Source organism: Nicotiana tabacum, chromosome 5 (genome assembly GCF_000715075.1).
Source record: "Nicotiana tabacum cultivar K326 chromosome 5, ASM71507v2, whole genome shotgun sequence".
In the NCBI taxonomy this organism is placed as follows: domain Eukaryota; kingdom Viridiplantae; phylum Streptophyta; class Magnoliopsida; order Solanales; family Solanaceae; genus Nicotiana; species Nicotiana tabacum.
In genome coordinates, this window is record NC_134084.1 from 18507456 (window position 1) to 18522228 (window position 14773).

General features: G+C 35.9%; 1 protein-coding gene across 1 annotated transcript; it reads right to left on the reverse strand.

Annotated features, from left to right (window-relative positions):
• Nucleotides 1-817: 817 nt before the first annotated feature.
• Nucleotides 818-13862, reverse strand: LOC107791612 (protein KAKU4-like). The gene is made up of 11 exons (XM_016613696.2): nt 13427-13862; nt 11135-11190; nt 8830-8906; nt 5673-5791; nt 5422-5549; nt 4667-4840; nt 2013-2229; nt 1855-1934; nt 1631-1718; nt 1401-1494; nt 818-1328 (listed from the first exon to the last, which is right to left on the reverse strand). Exons 1-11 carry the CDS (start codon nt 13680-13682, stop codon nt 1013-1015), a joined length of 1605 nt encoding a protein of 534 aa, XP_016469182.2. The 5' UTR covers nt 13683-13862; the 3' UTR covers nt 818-1012.
• Between the last annotated feature and the right edge of the window lie 911 nt (nt 13863-14773).

Here is a 14773-nt window from a genome sequence, read left to right on the forward strand (position 1 = left end):
TATGGTCGTTTGTAAAAGTTGTTTTATAACTTTTTATTATATTTCGTTAGCTTCTATAATAGCATTTCATGTATTTACATCACTTCCTTTAACAAATGCTTTCCCATAAAAAGAAAGAATAACAAAGGAAAGAGATAGTACGATAGGAAAGAACCAAATCCAAGACTCGATATTGCAAATGGATTTGATGGCAGAAACTCATGGAAGAGTAGGTAGAAAAAGTAAAGGCAAAAGGGAAATAATCTAATCAAAAGTTTACATCTTGTCCAAAAAATTATTCTCTCCAAACAAGGTACCAATTTAGAACTCTCGAAATTTTGATTTAAAAGTGACTAAAGGGGAAAGTTTTGAATCATAGTTCGACAAAAGATCAAAACAGACTTCGAGGACAATTTTCTTGATATGCCTGCTTGAAGATACTAGAGATATATTGAGTAGTTAAATCTTGATTGTTTTTTATTTAAAATCTAAACCTGAAACATCTGAAAAGGCATTAACTCCAAATACACGCTTAAGAAAAACAATGACAAAAAATCATCAATCCTCAGCACCCAAATTGGAGATTAGTAGAGATTTCCTGGTTCAGATCTCTCGCAGAATGCGACGAAGAGAGTTAAATATATATTAATTACTTAAAAAGCATACTTTTGGCGATTCAACAGAAAAATGATTTTATTACAGAAAAGCCCGAAAGAGACATCATATTTAGTGCTAATCGACACAAGCCACAAAGAGAGAGAGAGGGAGAGGGAGAGGGAGGGAGAGAGAGAGAGAGAGAGAGAGAGAGAGAGAGAGAGAGAGAGAGAGAGAGAGAGAGAGAGAGATGGCAATAGTCCCCTACACGAACTTAAGAATACAACTACACAACGTGGTCTAAAAAGAAAGGAAAAGATGAATCCCTACAATAGCTTAAATTAATCAAGTATCCTCTTAAAATAGCTTAAATTTCCTCTTCAAGCTAATATACAGAAGGTTCAGGTCTACAAACTGCCTGGTCTACATATCTAGTCATTTACCTCTTTGCTCTAGTCTTTCTCACATTTCTGACTGGCCTTTTACCTTGCTGCTTCACAACTTTGCCATTCTTTGCCAACTCACGTACCATACCCGGTTCCTCCTGTGATAATTCTTCACTAGGCATCGAAGCAGCTGGACTGTCGGTTGTTTCGTTCATTTCTGGTACATCCACAGCAGATTCGCTAAGAAGCTCACACTTATCCTCGACTTGGGTAGATTCAGTCAATTTCTGCTGACTCAACATTCCTGGTTTCGGCTTCTCACCGCCGACATGCACATTGTTTTGTCCTGATGTTAGACCTGCAGACAAACTGTCGACAGAACCAGCATTATTGCGGATCCAGCTACAGAAATCTAAAAGAGCTACGTCATTAATTTTTTACCTAGGTTCTATTTCTATTGATGCATAGCCATTAGAACTTTGTGCTGCATTTGTTTGAGTCACTTCCTGTGCATCAGCGCCAGTTATACGAAGACCTGAACATGTAAAAACAGTTAGATGTGCAAGAGAAATTGTCCTGGTAAAAAGTAAATAGTTAACTTTTGAAACCATTACTTCGAATTAGCTTCACATAAAACCAACAAACATATTATAAAGAATAGCCTCAAGTACCATCACTGTGCTCCGAGGGGAAAGCTGGACCATTGGGCCTGTGCGATTCACAAGCAGCATGCTCGCCAACCCTACTTGCCTCAATACTCTGTAAAGCTTGAATAGTATTAAGACAAGAGTATAAAGCGAACATGATATTCTGTTGTCCATACGAGATGCTATATTTTTATAGTCCATATGTTACAAATACTGAATAAGGCAACTGAAACCCCTAAAACAATTACCTGATCATGGAGCTGAACGGAAGAGGCAGGATTTAGAGGCTGAGCGATATTTTCTCCACCATCTTGTGTTATTTCCACATCTGAAAGGGGAAAAGATGAGGTTCTACAGAAAGCTAGTGATTTGCAGCAGAAAGAGGCAAGATTAGAGCTTAACACACCTGACCACTTAATTGGTACATCTGACAGTTTAGTAAGTCTCAAAGAACTTGAGCTATTTATCTTCTCTCCGGTACTAGTTCCTGTCAAATTACCAACTGCAGATTTTGGTTCTTCCTTGGAAGGGCGAGCACGTAACAGATCCTCAGTTGCTTTTGACCGTACTTTTCGTATTTCATCATGAATATTCCATGAGCCAGATGCAAAAGAATTCTTTTTCTGTGATCCAGTTGCAAAACACATATCAGAAGATAGCAACAACAACAACAACAACAAAAAACCCAGTGTAATCCCATAAATAGGGTCTGGAGAGGGTAGTGTGTACGCTGACCTTACCCCTACCTTATAAAGATAGAGAGGCTGTTTTCGATAGACCCTCAGCTCAAGGAACAGTAGAAATAAGATAAAGCAACCAAGTAGTAAACAAATGTGACAACAATGTATTATGGTGACGAGCGTGAACGACACAACAACAACAACAACAAACACAACATGTAATAATAAAGACCAATGACTAAGATAATATAAAAATAGTCTTAGTACTACTGGTAAGCCTAGGAGGAAATAATAGAAAATTGATAAAGTAAAAGGTTTACTACTGCTTGGTAGCTGTTTCATCATCTTTGGCAACATGACATGCCCGATTTACTAAGTTCAGAAGCATGGAGCCTCCTTCAAATTACTACTCAAGTCATAAAGTGTGATCAAAGGTATAGCTTGGAACATGACATAATATAAGATATAGATTTCCGAGGAAAAAGGTATTGTCGAGGGAGGAAGGTTTTAACAAAAGTGTTTTACCTATTAAGAAAATTAAAATAACACATCAACTGCGCATAAAAAATGGAACACTATCTAAGCAACAACTAAACAGGCAAGCAGAGGCAAATATACCATGTATCCTATAGTTCACATGAACCCGGTAGCTTTTGTCCAAACCTTGTATATGTATTAAAAATCCACAAAATATCTATAAATTATCTGACTGTGGACCCAATTATTATTGTATATTAGCTTAAGGTCGTCATAAGAACCCATAAACTTAAAATCGTGGATCTGCTTCTGCTGGCAACCATTAGGAGAAAAAATTCACAGTCAAAAGCACCAAGACATTTTTGAGAAATTCTTGAGGTCAACATGATAAATCTCCGAAGAGCTTTAGCTACCTTTATTATCAGCAATAACCCAAAAATCAAATAATGCAAAAGTTACAAAACCTATCATAGTTCTTTCAAAATGAAGGCAACACATAAGTGCCTAGGGAAAATGAACCACTCATGAGACAACAATGCAGTAGGAGACAACAAAAGAGAGAGAATGCAGTAGGAGGGAGTAATGGAAATTCATTTTATAAGCCTTTTAGAAGTTTAGTCTGCCACCTGACAGAGGTAGGAAGTTTGGAATGTAAGAGACAAAAACAGTCATCACAGAGTATCTGAGTACTTCCCCCCACCACCTCCCCAAAAAAAAAAGGTAAAACAATTCCGAAATTTGTAGATAAAGAAAAAGGAAAGTAAAGCAGAATTTTAATAAAAAGAAAGCAGGAAAATAAAGCACCATTATTCTACACCAAAATATCAAATAAATGCACCATGATTTAGCCCTCTAGTATACAAGGAAAAGTGGATATGACAAGCAAGAGGAATGGATCCAAGGTTGGATTTATGACAGCTATTGCATCCCCTTCCATTCTATCCTAGGCCATAATTACTCATTCTTTACTTCAGGCATAGAACATTAGAATTCTCCTTAGCATCCCTTCTTCACCTAATGACAAGATATGCTCTTATTCAAAAAACGAACTCAACTAAATGGTATACAAGAATTAAAGCATCATCAATTTCTAACTACGATGTAAACTAAAAAGCACCACGTTTGTGGGTATTCCTCTATTTCTGTCTGGCGATCGGTCAACATAAATATACTTGGATTCACACCATATGACATTAGTCAGTATATACTGTTAAAGCATGTGACTATCTCATCTAAAAGTTTATGATGTTAAAGAGAGCACACTTCTATAATTATCTCATCAATACACCTCCTCATGTGTGGGCTTGATTCTTTTCATGGCCAAGCACGTGGAGATTCTTTTTGATAATGGGTTGCGGTGAGACTAGAAGCCAGAATCTCTTCCTGCTCTGATACCATGTGAGAAAGAGAAAATACACGGGAGAGAGAAGCTTCGTCATTCTCCTAAGCTATTGGATGTTTAAACAGTACAAACAACTTTTCTAACCTAGGAAACAAATTAAGACTACATGACTACAATTAAACAATATCTCCCTAATTGATTGTAACTAATATACACAATATTCTCAACAGCATCTAAGCAACCTTTCTTCTCTGTCACTGTCTCATCTTATTTTTTCAACTTTCTAACAAGAAAATAGCACCAGTCTCCAATTTATTGCTTTTCAAATCCTTCAGATCAGTTCTATCTGAAATAACTAACCAAATTTCGGCTCTTTGAATCATCAAATCTTGCAGTGGTAATTTAGGACATTGTTGTCTAATGTTAGCAAACCAAGGTTTAACCACCATTCAATAAATATTATTTCTGAACCATAACCACTATTCCATAAATAAGGGTGTACATACTCCAAATTGAACGTGAAACGGCAGCAATGAACGCAATTCCGAAATCTTCAAATACCTTTAAGGAAGAGGAAGAATCCCCAGTATACGGTGTTCCTTCCTCAAAGAGCTTTGCCTTCAGATGTGAGGGGGTTCCAAGTCCACTATGATCAACAGTAGGAGAGGCCCATGGAGGACGAACCTTCATATATGACTTAGCCAAATCTACCGGTGAGCCAAAAGTATCATCCACCTACGTTACACAAGCAAGATATCAAAGACAGCATCAAGACAAATTATTACATGGGCTCCATTGCGGTACCACATAGCTGACAACAGTAAAAATTAGAAATCTTTGTTCGGGCAAATATTACATAGGAAACGACTAGCAACAATAAGCTCCTTACCGTAATGATGAGAGTTAGAAGTAGCATTAATATTACAGATAAAATACACATATAAAAAATGATTCTAATAAAGTACACAGATAAACTACGCAACTAATTCAAGACTAAGCGGGAAAGAGACTATCTCATTTTTCAAGTTTCCAGAATCAATTTAGACTCAACACTACAATGACCTCTTCTTAAAGTTTTTTTTCGTATTTACAAGGTAAAGTATGTAGAGACTCAAAGAAAATAAGCTTAGGTACGTAAAAGAGAGGACACAAATCTGGTCAAGAAACTACAGGAAGACATTCGTGCCAGTGAAGAAAAAAGTACTGTAAACAACTTCAAGTTGATAAAGCTGGGAAATCATAATGTAGTAAATTAAAATAAACCATGAGATGGTTGCAAAATGAAAGACTTACACAGAGATAAAGATTTTACTCACGTTTTTAACTCCAGAGCTTAAACCTCCGTGAGTAATATCTAAACCCAGTCCGTCTCTCTTTTCCTCTCTCTTTTCCTCTAACCATTTCCTTGCTTCTACAATTGCACGACTGCTGAGGTTCAGCGTATCTGAATGAGAGATAGATGACTATTCAGCTTTTATGCAAACACACTGCGGGAAGAACGGAAGCCAAACCACATGAAAGATTCTTTAAATTATTTTTTTGAGAATGAAAGATTCTTTGCTATTACCATCTGCAATTGCTTGATCAGGTATTGCGGAGCGCAAACCAAAGCTGCCTTCTCCTTCTAGTGATGAAAAATCAACAACCCTTGAGTTGATGATTGTTACTAACCTATCACGCTCCTTCCTGCAAAGTCAACATTAGAATAAGGTTGAGAAAGAAATTTAAACAAAATAACCATCTTTTTTTCCGCTCTCGTTTTTCTATTTTTTCCCCCATATTTTGCTCGAATGCTACACATGCATGTCATCTGACTGTCAAAGAGTTGGAGTCCTATTCAATTTTCCATTCAGCATGCATCAATCCACAGCAGTATTTAAGGACAACTCGCAAAGGAACGACTAAATTGAAGACAAACATACAAAGAAGAAACTGTCTGTCTTTTTCTATGAAAAACAGAGACATGCATACATTAAAAAGAAGCAAAAATATGCACACTGTATGCTTATTTACAAATGTACATGTAAAGGGATGAATGGACTTTTTTAGTGGAAGTGTTCCTCAGTTCTAGGGCAAGTACAAGGTAATAGCATCTACCACCGCATTCAATGCAAAATGGGCAATCACCAGTATTACATGAGCTCAGCTTCTGGTATGACACTTACCACAAGATGTAGCTATTGAGAGAAGCCTACCCGCTTTATCTAGTTGGACTTGCTTATTGTATGTACTAAATATGAATCCCATCCTCAAACCTGCTAATATCAAGTCTAAACCTTTTCTTCCAAATTGCTAGCAGCCCAGACCTGTTTCTTACTTACCCCCCCCCCCCCAAAGTGCAGAAAGAGGAAGAGCAACCACATTACTATATTCTTCCTTGCTCGTCTTCTTCATTTTCTTCCCCAACAGAAAATTGAAATTCCAACTCTATATTCAGTATTATCTCAGATTCAGAGGTTACTTCAAATTTCGGAAATGACACAAGTAGGCAGAACAATTTCTTGCCACAGTAGTTTACTGTTCACGTAACCTCAACTGTACATTTATATTACTTTATTTGTCCGGTCCAGCTTGCGCACCTTGACTATTCCACCGAGTACCTGCTACCTCCCACACGAGTAACTCTGCTCACTAAGTCTTAGGTAGATGGAAAAATATCACCTAGTGCTTTTTGTCTCTGCTGGGATTTGAACCCTAGTCTCTAAGGTTTACACCCACTTTGTTGACTAGTAGCTCACACCCTTGCGTGCATTTTTTACCCTTTGATTACTACTTAAGACATCATGTGGTAACAGTTCCCAGATGTGCTGGGAAATCTTTCTTCTGTTCAATACTTACTACATCCAATTTATGCGACACTTCCCATTTTGGATGTCCCAACTCCTACAGTTGGAAATATCCTAGACGACTTTCACATCATCAAAGTTAAAATTTGATTTAGCAATTCAGATTTAAAACACAATACATGGTATCCATCTCCACTAAGTTTTCAACTACTACTTATCAAGCTTTTTTCAACTATAATAGTTTTTTACAAGTAACTTCTTTCAACTATTGATAATAGAATATACAAGCCAAACTAACTTTTTAATCTCTGAACAGAGTCAAACATGCTGCATAAGCTGTGACAGACCATGTAATTGACAAGTATTAGAAATATAATGCAACTTGTTTTTATTAGGAGAAATGAGTATGCAATTAACATTCGTATATCAGCTTGGGAGAGCAATATACATAGGTACTTTGCTTGATACTCTAACTTTTATGCAGCTATTGAAAGATTTTCCTCACTGCTCACTTTCTTTCTAGATTCTATAAAACTTTCTTGTTATCCAATTCCTTCTTTTTAGCTTTTACGCGATCATAACATTTTCTTCATTCTTTCAATATTAGAAGTAAACAATTATATCAACATCCTCATAAAAAAAAAAAGTTGTATTAAAATCTAACACCCATTCAATTAGATAGTCTAAGCATCTTACTTTGTTAGATGGTAGGTCGTAACTCTGTGTGTGTGTGTGTGTATTTTATTCACTGAAGATATGACTACGAATTGATCTTCTAAATCTATTGGTAATCAGGTTCAGGAGCTAAACTAGCTTCAAAATTATATCCCACTGAAATTTAGGACAAGCATGAGGGTCTTCCTCTTGTTAAAACCAAACAAGATATGACGATAGCAGATACAAAAAGAGAACCATTGGGCCTTTAAATTCAAGGACCTCATGGTTCAAAAATGACAAAAAGGGTTAAAAAGATATGAAAATAGGTGTCAGTTGATAGTATTTCAGAACACAAAAGAAAAATGAACAATTTCAAATAGAATGGAAAAAGAGAAACGTAGCTCTAGGAAGAACAGACGTTCTCTCAAACATTGCTAGATCTCTTGAGCATCAAGTGAAAGAGTAAATGCACTTATTCCTATGCATTGGAGGCATTGCAAACCATTTATATATTAAGAACTATGCCAATTGCAAAAGAATTTCAGAACCAGCTAACCAATTAAACATATTATGCTATCCCTGGAACTCAAACCATAAACAACAACTCAACCCCAAAATCAGACACAAATGACACCCATTTTCATCAAATTGCAGAAATTTTATAAATAAAAAAATAAGCCTGAACAAGGAAAACTCATAAAAAGTTAATCTCTCTTTTTCCCTATCTTTTGAGAAGGGTAATAAAAGTTGATGTTTGAAACAGGATACGAGAGCTAAACACACCAAAAAAGGCCTCTAATGAAATATAAAGAGAATGTTTATCATGAGTATGAATCAGGGAAGAATCATGAGTCTGAATCACGAAAAAATCCAAATTTGAACTTCTTGTTATCCTTTTCCCAGAAAATTATACAAACTACATCAGCATGACGAGTTTCAAATGTTAGCAAACCCTAGAAGAACTACCAAACTGGCCAAAGGGAGCAGACAAGCGATAGAACAATAAAATTAACTTTAAGCTCCGCATCAAGTAAACTTAGGAAGCAATTAAATAAAAAAATTCAAACAAATCAAGGCCAATATGACACTCGCATAAAAAGCTAAGATATAAAGTTAAAGTTTAAGAATAAGGTAAGTGAACTTCCACAAAGACTGGAGACGGAAAGACAGGAAAAATCACAGAAAGATAAGACACAAGTCTCATACAAAGAATATCGATCAATTTAACACTAATAAAACAGAAATTTCAGCAGACTAAATAAATAAAAGGTTTGTACTAACCTTGAAAATGTCTCCTGCATAAGTAGCTGCTCAATTAGGTGCTTCATTGTAGTTCTCTCCCCACTTAATTGAGGATCCTTCGTTCCAAAAAGAAAGTTAAAAAGAGTATAAATATTTCTTTTTTGATAATCCAAAAGTAAGTAATCATATTACAGCAACTTGGTGTCGAAAACTTTACAAGTAAATCTTTCGTTTTCAGCTCAAAAGTATCTAGCAAACTCTAGAAATGGTATTTTCCTTTTCTACAAAAAAAAAATGACCAGAAAGGGGCATATACATGATCAACATCCTCTCCCTTTTTCCCTTTTTTTTTCCTTTGGTTCTTGGGAAAGAGAAACCTCTTTTTTTTTTTTTTGCACATAAAGATGCGGTCTACAACAATCTGTTTTCTCTTCTCTACATTATTGTTACGATGGCGTTTCAAATGCACAAACTCATAGTCATGGCAATATGTTGATGGAAGGTGATGGAACAAGGTAGACCTAGCCAGTAGCCACCTAGGGGAGTGAGAGAATGAACTTTATGAGACGGATTCTCAACGATGGACAAGGTAGACCTAAAAATACATGAAGAAACGTTGTCTTAAAAGACCTACAATCTCTGGAATATTATGGAATTGGCCAAGAATAAAACACTATGGAGGAAAAGGGTCCATCTAGACGATATCAACCAGTTGGTATTAAGGTTGAACTATTCTATCACACTTAGTTAAGGTCTAGTATTTGCCAGGAATTTTATTCCAGTTAAAGACTTGTGTCCGTGTACGGATTTGCGAGGTATATAGGTAACTTCTTGCTTTAAAGAACCTCTAACTTGCCTATAAAACAAATAATTTAGTACTAAATGAAATGGACATGAACATAGTGCAATGCTTACAGAGTATTCACATGACTTAGCTCAACTAGTTTGGGACTGAATGATAGTTGATTGATTATTAGGAAGACATTCCATGTTGAACACCATGCAATAGATCTTTCTCAAGACACGAGTTGTATATAAATTACCATGTAGGCATTTCATATCCTTCCATTGGTCATCACGGACAGAAAGATTATTTTTTAGATCAACCAACTCTTTCCTGCGATTAACTTACGAATCAATTTAGATATAACCATAAAATCTTTATGAAAAAGTCCTCCAACTAGTCCAGTTCCTGGCCACGGTAAGGTCTCCTGAATTGTAGGTTCCACGATATGTTAACATTATTCCTGGTTAGGAAATTTGCCATCATTATAAACTTGTTTTCTGTGAAACAAAATTCACTTCCAATTTACTAACTAAAATTAAGTAATCTCCGAGTCAACTTGCGCACAACTCGACTATTCCACTGGGTACCTGTTACCTCCCATCGGCATAGGTATAGAGTAACACTATCCACCAAGGCTTAGGCAGAAGGTAGAAACCACCTAATGTTTTTTGTCTCTACTGTAATTTAAACCCTAGTCTCCATGTTTGCATCCACTTCATTGACCACTAAACTACTAGACCACTCCCCTCACAATTTTTTTTCAACATATTTTCCTTATATGAGTACTTCTATTTATATAAGCCTATATGAGTATGTCATCTCTTCTAAAAGTTATTCACTCATGCCACTCCCGTATTTTATAACAATTATGCTCTCCCATGAAGAATCATCTTTTAATAGCAAATCCCCATAGACACTTTCCTAACCGTGCTTTACTTTTCGATAAGTTCTAACTGTGCTTTATTGAAAGTAGTTTTTTTGCGGTTACCTAGGCTTACCTAAAATAAAGGGGTAGTCACCTAGTTCCATTCCACAGGATGATACTACTTCTCTCCACTTGTGTAGAAAATTCATGACTAGTTCTTCAGTTCTTACCACTACTATTGGAATACAAAATAGAGATAGTATGCAGGAATATTGGATTATGAGGACTATCTTTCCTCAGAGGTAATAATCTCCTAACAGCACAGCTCAAATATGAAACAGGTAAAAATGGTCCTCTATTTTTCTCCTTTACATTGACAGAGGACAGACAACAAGGGTGAACCACATTAATACATCCTAACCAACTCACTTATCAAAAAAAAAAAAAAAAGAACATCCAAACCAACGGTATCCCCCATTGAAAAGGAAACCCTATATGCTACAGATAACTCTCATCCAAACCAACCGAACAAACTAGTATCATGGTACAAAATCACAAACACTTAAATATGCAACAGATAACTTTCACCCAAACCAACCGAACAAACTAGTATCACTAGGAGAATCATGGTATAAAATCACGCAATTCTTAATGCTTGAAAATCAATAACATAAGCAGATTTGTGAAATTACCTTGTTTAACTCATCCACTTCCAAGCCAATATCGTCCTGTTCTCTAGCATCATCCGCTACAATAAAAGCCAGACGTCAGCTAGTCGAGGAACAAATAGAAAATGAGAGGACAATCCCATGAGAACTGGTTTTATCAGCCACAATGGTATTTGAATTATACAGAGATGAAACGATGCTAAATTGTCAAAGAGATAGTTAATAGTACCGGCACAAGAAAGCTTTACATATTTAAAGCTTGAATGAGGCATTCTTCCTACACATGTCAAGACTATATAATGAATGCAAGGGAGTTTCAAAATTCCAAGTGGCACATAGAACAAGCAATGCATCTCGACATGCATAACTCATATGCGGGATATTGCGAGCAATTTGATTTGAGCAAAACCATAGTGCAATCGGCGTTAAGGGCTGCACCAAGTACAGTAGGCGCCTCGTTCTACTACCTTTTCCTTTTTCCTATTTATGTTTTTTTTTTGTGGTGGTTGGGGGGGGGGGGGGGTTATAACAAGTGTCAACGCGTCTTTTTCAGACTGCCCACTTTATTTAAGCGCTAAGAAAACCACACCATCTTGTACAAATGTACAGGGACCATATACAGCCTTTACTACATATACTACATCTATATTTTTAATACAATTCACATATGCAACTAGTACTTTTTTCCAACGAACCGCTTCGCTGAATGTGCATCTGTCAAGCGTAAAGGAATTGCTACACGCTTTTACTTGCCATTCCCTTTTTAAGTAAGAAACGGGTCTCCTTTCTTCAAAAAGACGAGATAAATAAAATCAAATACTCAAAGGCAAGGCAGAGTTATAACATGCAGCTTCACAGGTGTAATACCACCTAACCAATACATTAAGTCACGTCAATGTATCAAGTGGGTTTAACCTTTACTACATATACTATATTTATGATTTTTAAGGCACGTATTTGCCTCGGGGCTTTGGTCTAATGGTAAGAGCGCAACGCATAATGTGTGGGTTAGGCATAAGTCACGGGTTCGAACCCTACCAAAGACAAAAGCATAGTAGTTAAGCAGAGAACGGCAGAAGAGGGGTCCATAATCCACCGAGTTCTGAACCGTGTCTCACAACCCTCGGGAATTTCTCAGTTATTAAAGAAAGTGTATCAAGTGGGTTTAACCTTTACTATATATACCAAATTTATATTTTTTTCAGTACAAATTACATATGTAAATATTATTGTTTTTCCTGACTAAGCGGATTCCTTACCACTACCTGGGGTAGAGAGGCTGTTTCCAAATAGACCCTCGGCATCCTTCCCTCCAAGAACTTCCCACCTTGCTCTTGGGGAGACTCGAACTCACAACCTCTTGGTTGGAAGTGGAGGTTGCTTACCATCAGAGCAACCCCTCTTGTCTTGTCAATGTCATAAAGAATGCTCAAGAAATCATGTCAGGTGCGGGCATTAAATCTTTATAGTCCAAACTTAATACTCTTAATTATCAGTTCCATAGTTCTTAACAAAAAATAACCTTTTGAGAAGTTATTAACGAAAATCGTTACCAACTCAAAAGTATCTTCTGAAGACTACATCCACCAACTTTAATAATCTCAAATTCTCTCTCTCCCTCTAGAACTTCAAATAAATGTATTAATGAAGTAACTGAACTAAGATCTCCTACACACACGCACAACCAAAAAAACTAAAACCACCTAGTACATACCATAACATTTTGGGAAAAGTTAGATTTTGCACAAAAATCACAAAATTAAAGCCAATCCGATGCAAAAAAAAAATGCAATACAAAAACCATGAAAAGATAAAATTTTTACATAATACTCAAACAAATACATCAAAGAGACCAAAATGTAAAAAATAAAATATAAAATTCCACTACTTTAACATGAATGCTAAGTGGTATTTTGAAATCTATCCCTTTTTAGATCACGAAAAAAATTAACTGGACTAAAATCTCTCACACAGGCTAAACTAAAATCACCTAGCAGAATACTGCTATAACATTTCCAGCAAAGCTGGTATTTTAAACAAAAATCACAGAAATTAAGCCAACCTACTATAATTTAATTACAACACCAAAAACATGAAAAGAGGAACTTTTCTTCAAAGTACTCAAACAAAAATTTAAAAAAAATAAAAAAAATTAACACCAAAATGCAAACATAATACTCAAACAAACATCAAATAAAGGCACCAGAATGCACAAAAAGTGAGAATTCACTACTTTAAGATGAATATTAAGTGGCATTTCGTAAATAATCACTTTTTAGATCACAAGCAAAAAGAGAGAGATTTGAAGAAGAGTACCAAACATGGAATCAGCGTCGGAGGAAGACGAGGAAGAAGACGAGTCGGAATTGAAGACAGATGTTAAAATCTTAGCGGCGCCGGAGAGAATCGTACGCGTCGCCGGAACAACACGGCTGGTAAGCCAATTAGGGCTTTTTGGAAACGGTTGTTGTTCTTCCGGCGGCGGTGGTGGTGGTGGTGGACGGTCGTATGGACCGACGGCGTATCTCTTTCGCCTGTTCGTCACAAATTTTCCACCGGAACGGGAATCCATGGCGTGGTAATTTGCCCAGAGTGAAAGCGGGTGTGTTTTTGTTGGTTTTCTGCGTTTTTGTTTTGTCTGAGAAAGAGAGGTTAAGGGGATTCAAAAAGAAGTTGCATTATACAGGTTCTTTCTTGTTATCTGTTAGCAGTTTCTCTTCTTTTTTTCTTCTTTTTTTTGGTTCCTTCTGATCGTTTTTTTTTTTTTTTTTTTGGAAGTTAAAACCGAAAGCTTAAAAAACTAAAAATTTAGAGCATAACTTTTGAAATCCGAAGTTTATTCGGTTAACAAACGAGGACGAGTAAAAAAGAAAGGCTTATACTTTGGGGTCATTTGATTCATGAGATAGGTGGTATAAAATTTAGGATTAAATTTATACTCCGTATTATGTTTGGTTTGTTTTATTAATCAAGTGCAATATAAAATTATATCATAAACTGAGATTTAATTATTCCATCTTTTAGGTGGAACAATTAATACCGAGATTAGTTATCCTGAAAAGTTATTGAAATGACCACCTTATCCTTCTTCTTTTTGCACTGCAACCTCTTTATTTTTTGACCAAGGTTAAAATAGGAAACAAAATGTTATCCAAGCTTATTCACTTTCAAACTAAAGACATGCTTTGGATTGTATGGTATATCCTAATTTTAATCCAACGAGCCAAACAAAACAATAGCCTTATATAATTTAAGGGATTATTAATTTAGGATTATAATTCCAGAATTACAATCCCAAAATAACCTTGTCTGCGAACTAAATGATTCCACCAAAGTCGTTTGGTAGGGTGTGTAAGAATAGTACTGAACGGGTTATATTAGTAATGTTGAAATTACTTATGCTGTAGTTATTTCTTATCGACTGTTCGATTTGGTGTATTAAAATGATATTTTTATCTTTATACATGCCTATTCGGGGTCATTTGGTATGATGCATTAGGTAAAATAATGTATGCATTAGCTTTGTGTATGAGTAATACTTTGTTTGGTACACTTTTTGAACATATGCATTAGTTATGCAAGCATCAGTTATATATCTTATTTGGTATTATCCTATGCATAACTAATGCATAAGAAACCATGGTATTAACAATGCTATAGGTT

Coding starts and splice junctions, on each gene's coding strand:
- LOC107791612 (XM_016613696.2), bottom strand. CDS start 13,682: ATGGATTCCCGTTCCGGTGGAAAATTTGTGACGAACAGGCGAAAGAGA. Junction 1,935..2,012: donor TGTACCAATTAAGTGGTCAG/GTGTGTTAAGCT, acceptor TTCCCCTTTCAG/ATGTGGAAATAACACAAGAT. Junction 1,719..1,854: donor CCGTTCAGCTCCATGATCAG/GTAATTGTTTTA, acceptor CAAGCTTTACAG/AGTATTGAGGCAAGTAGGGT.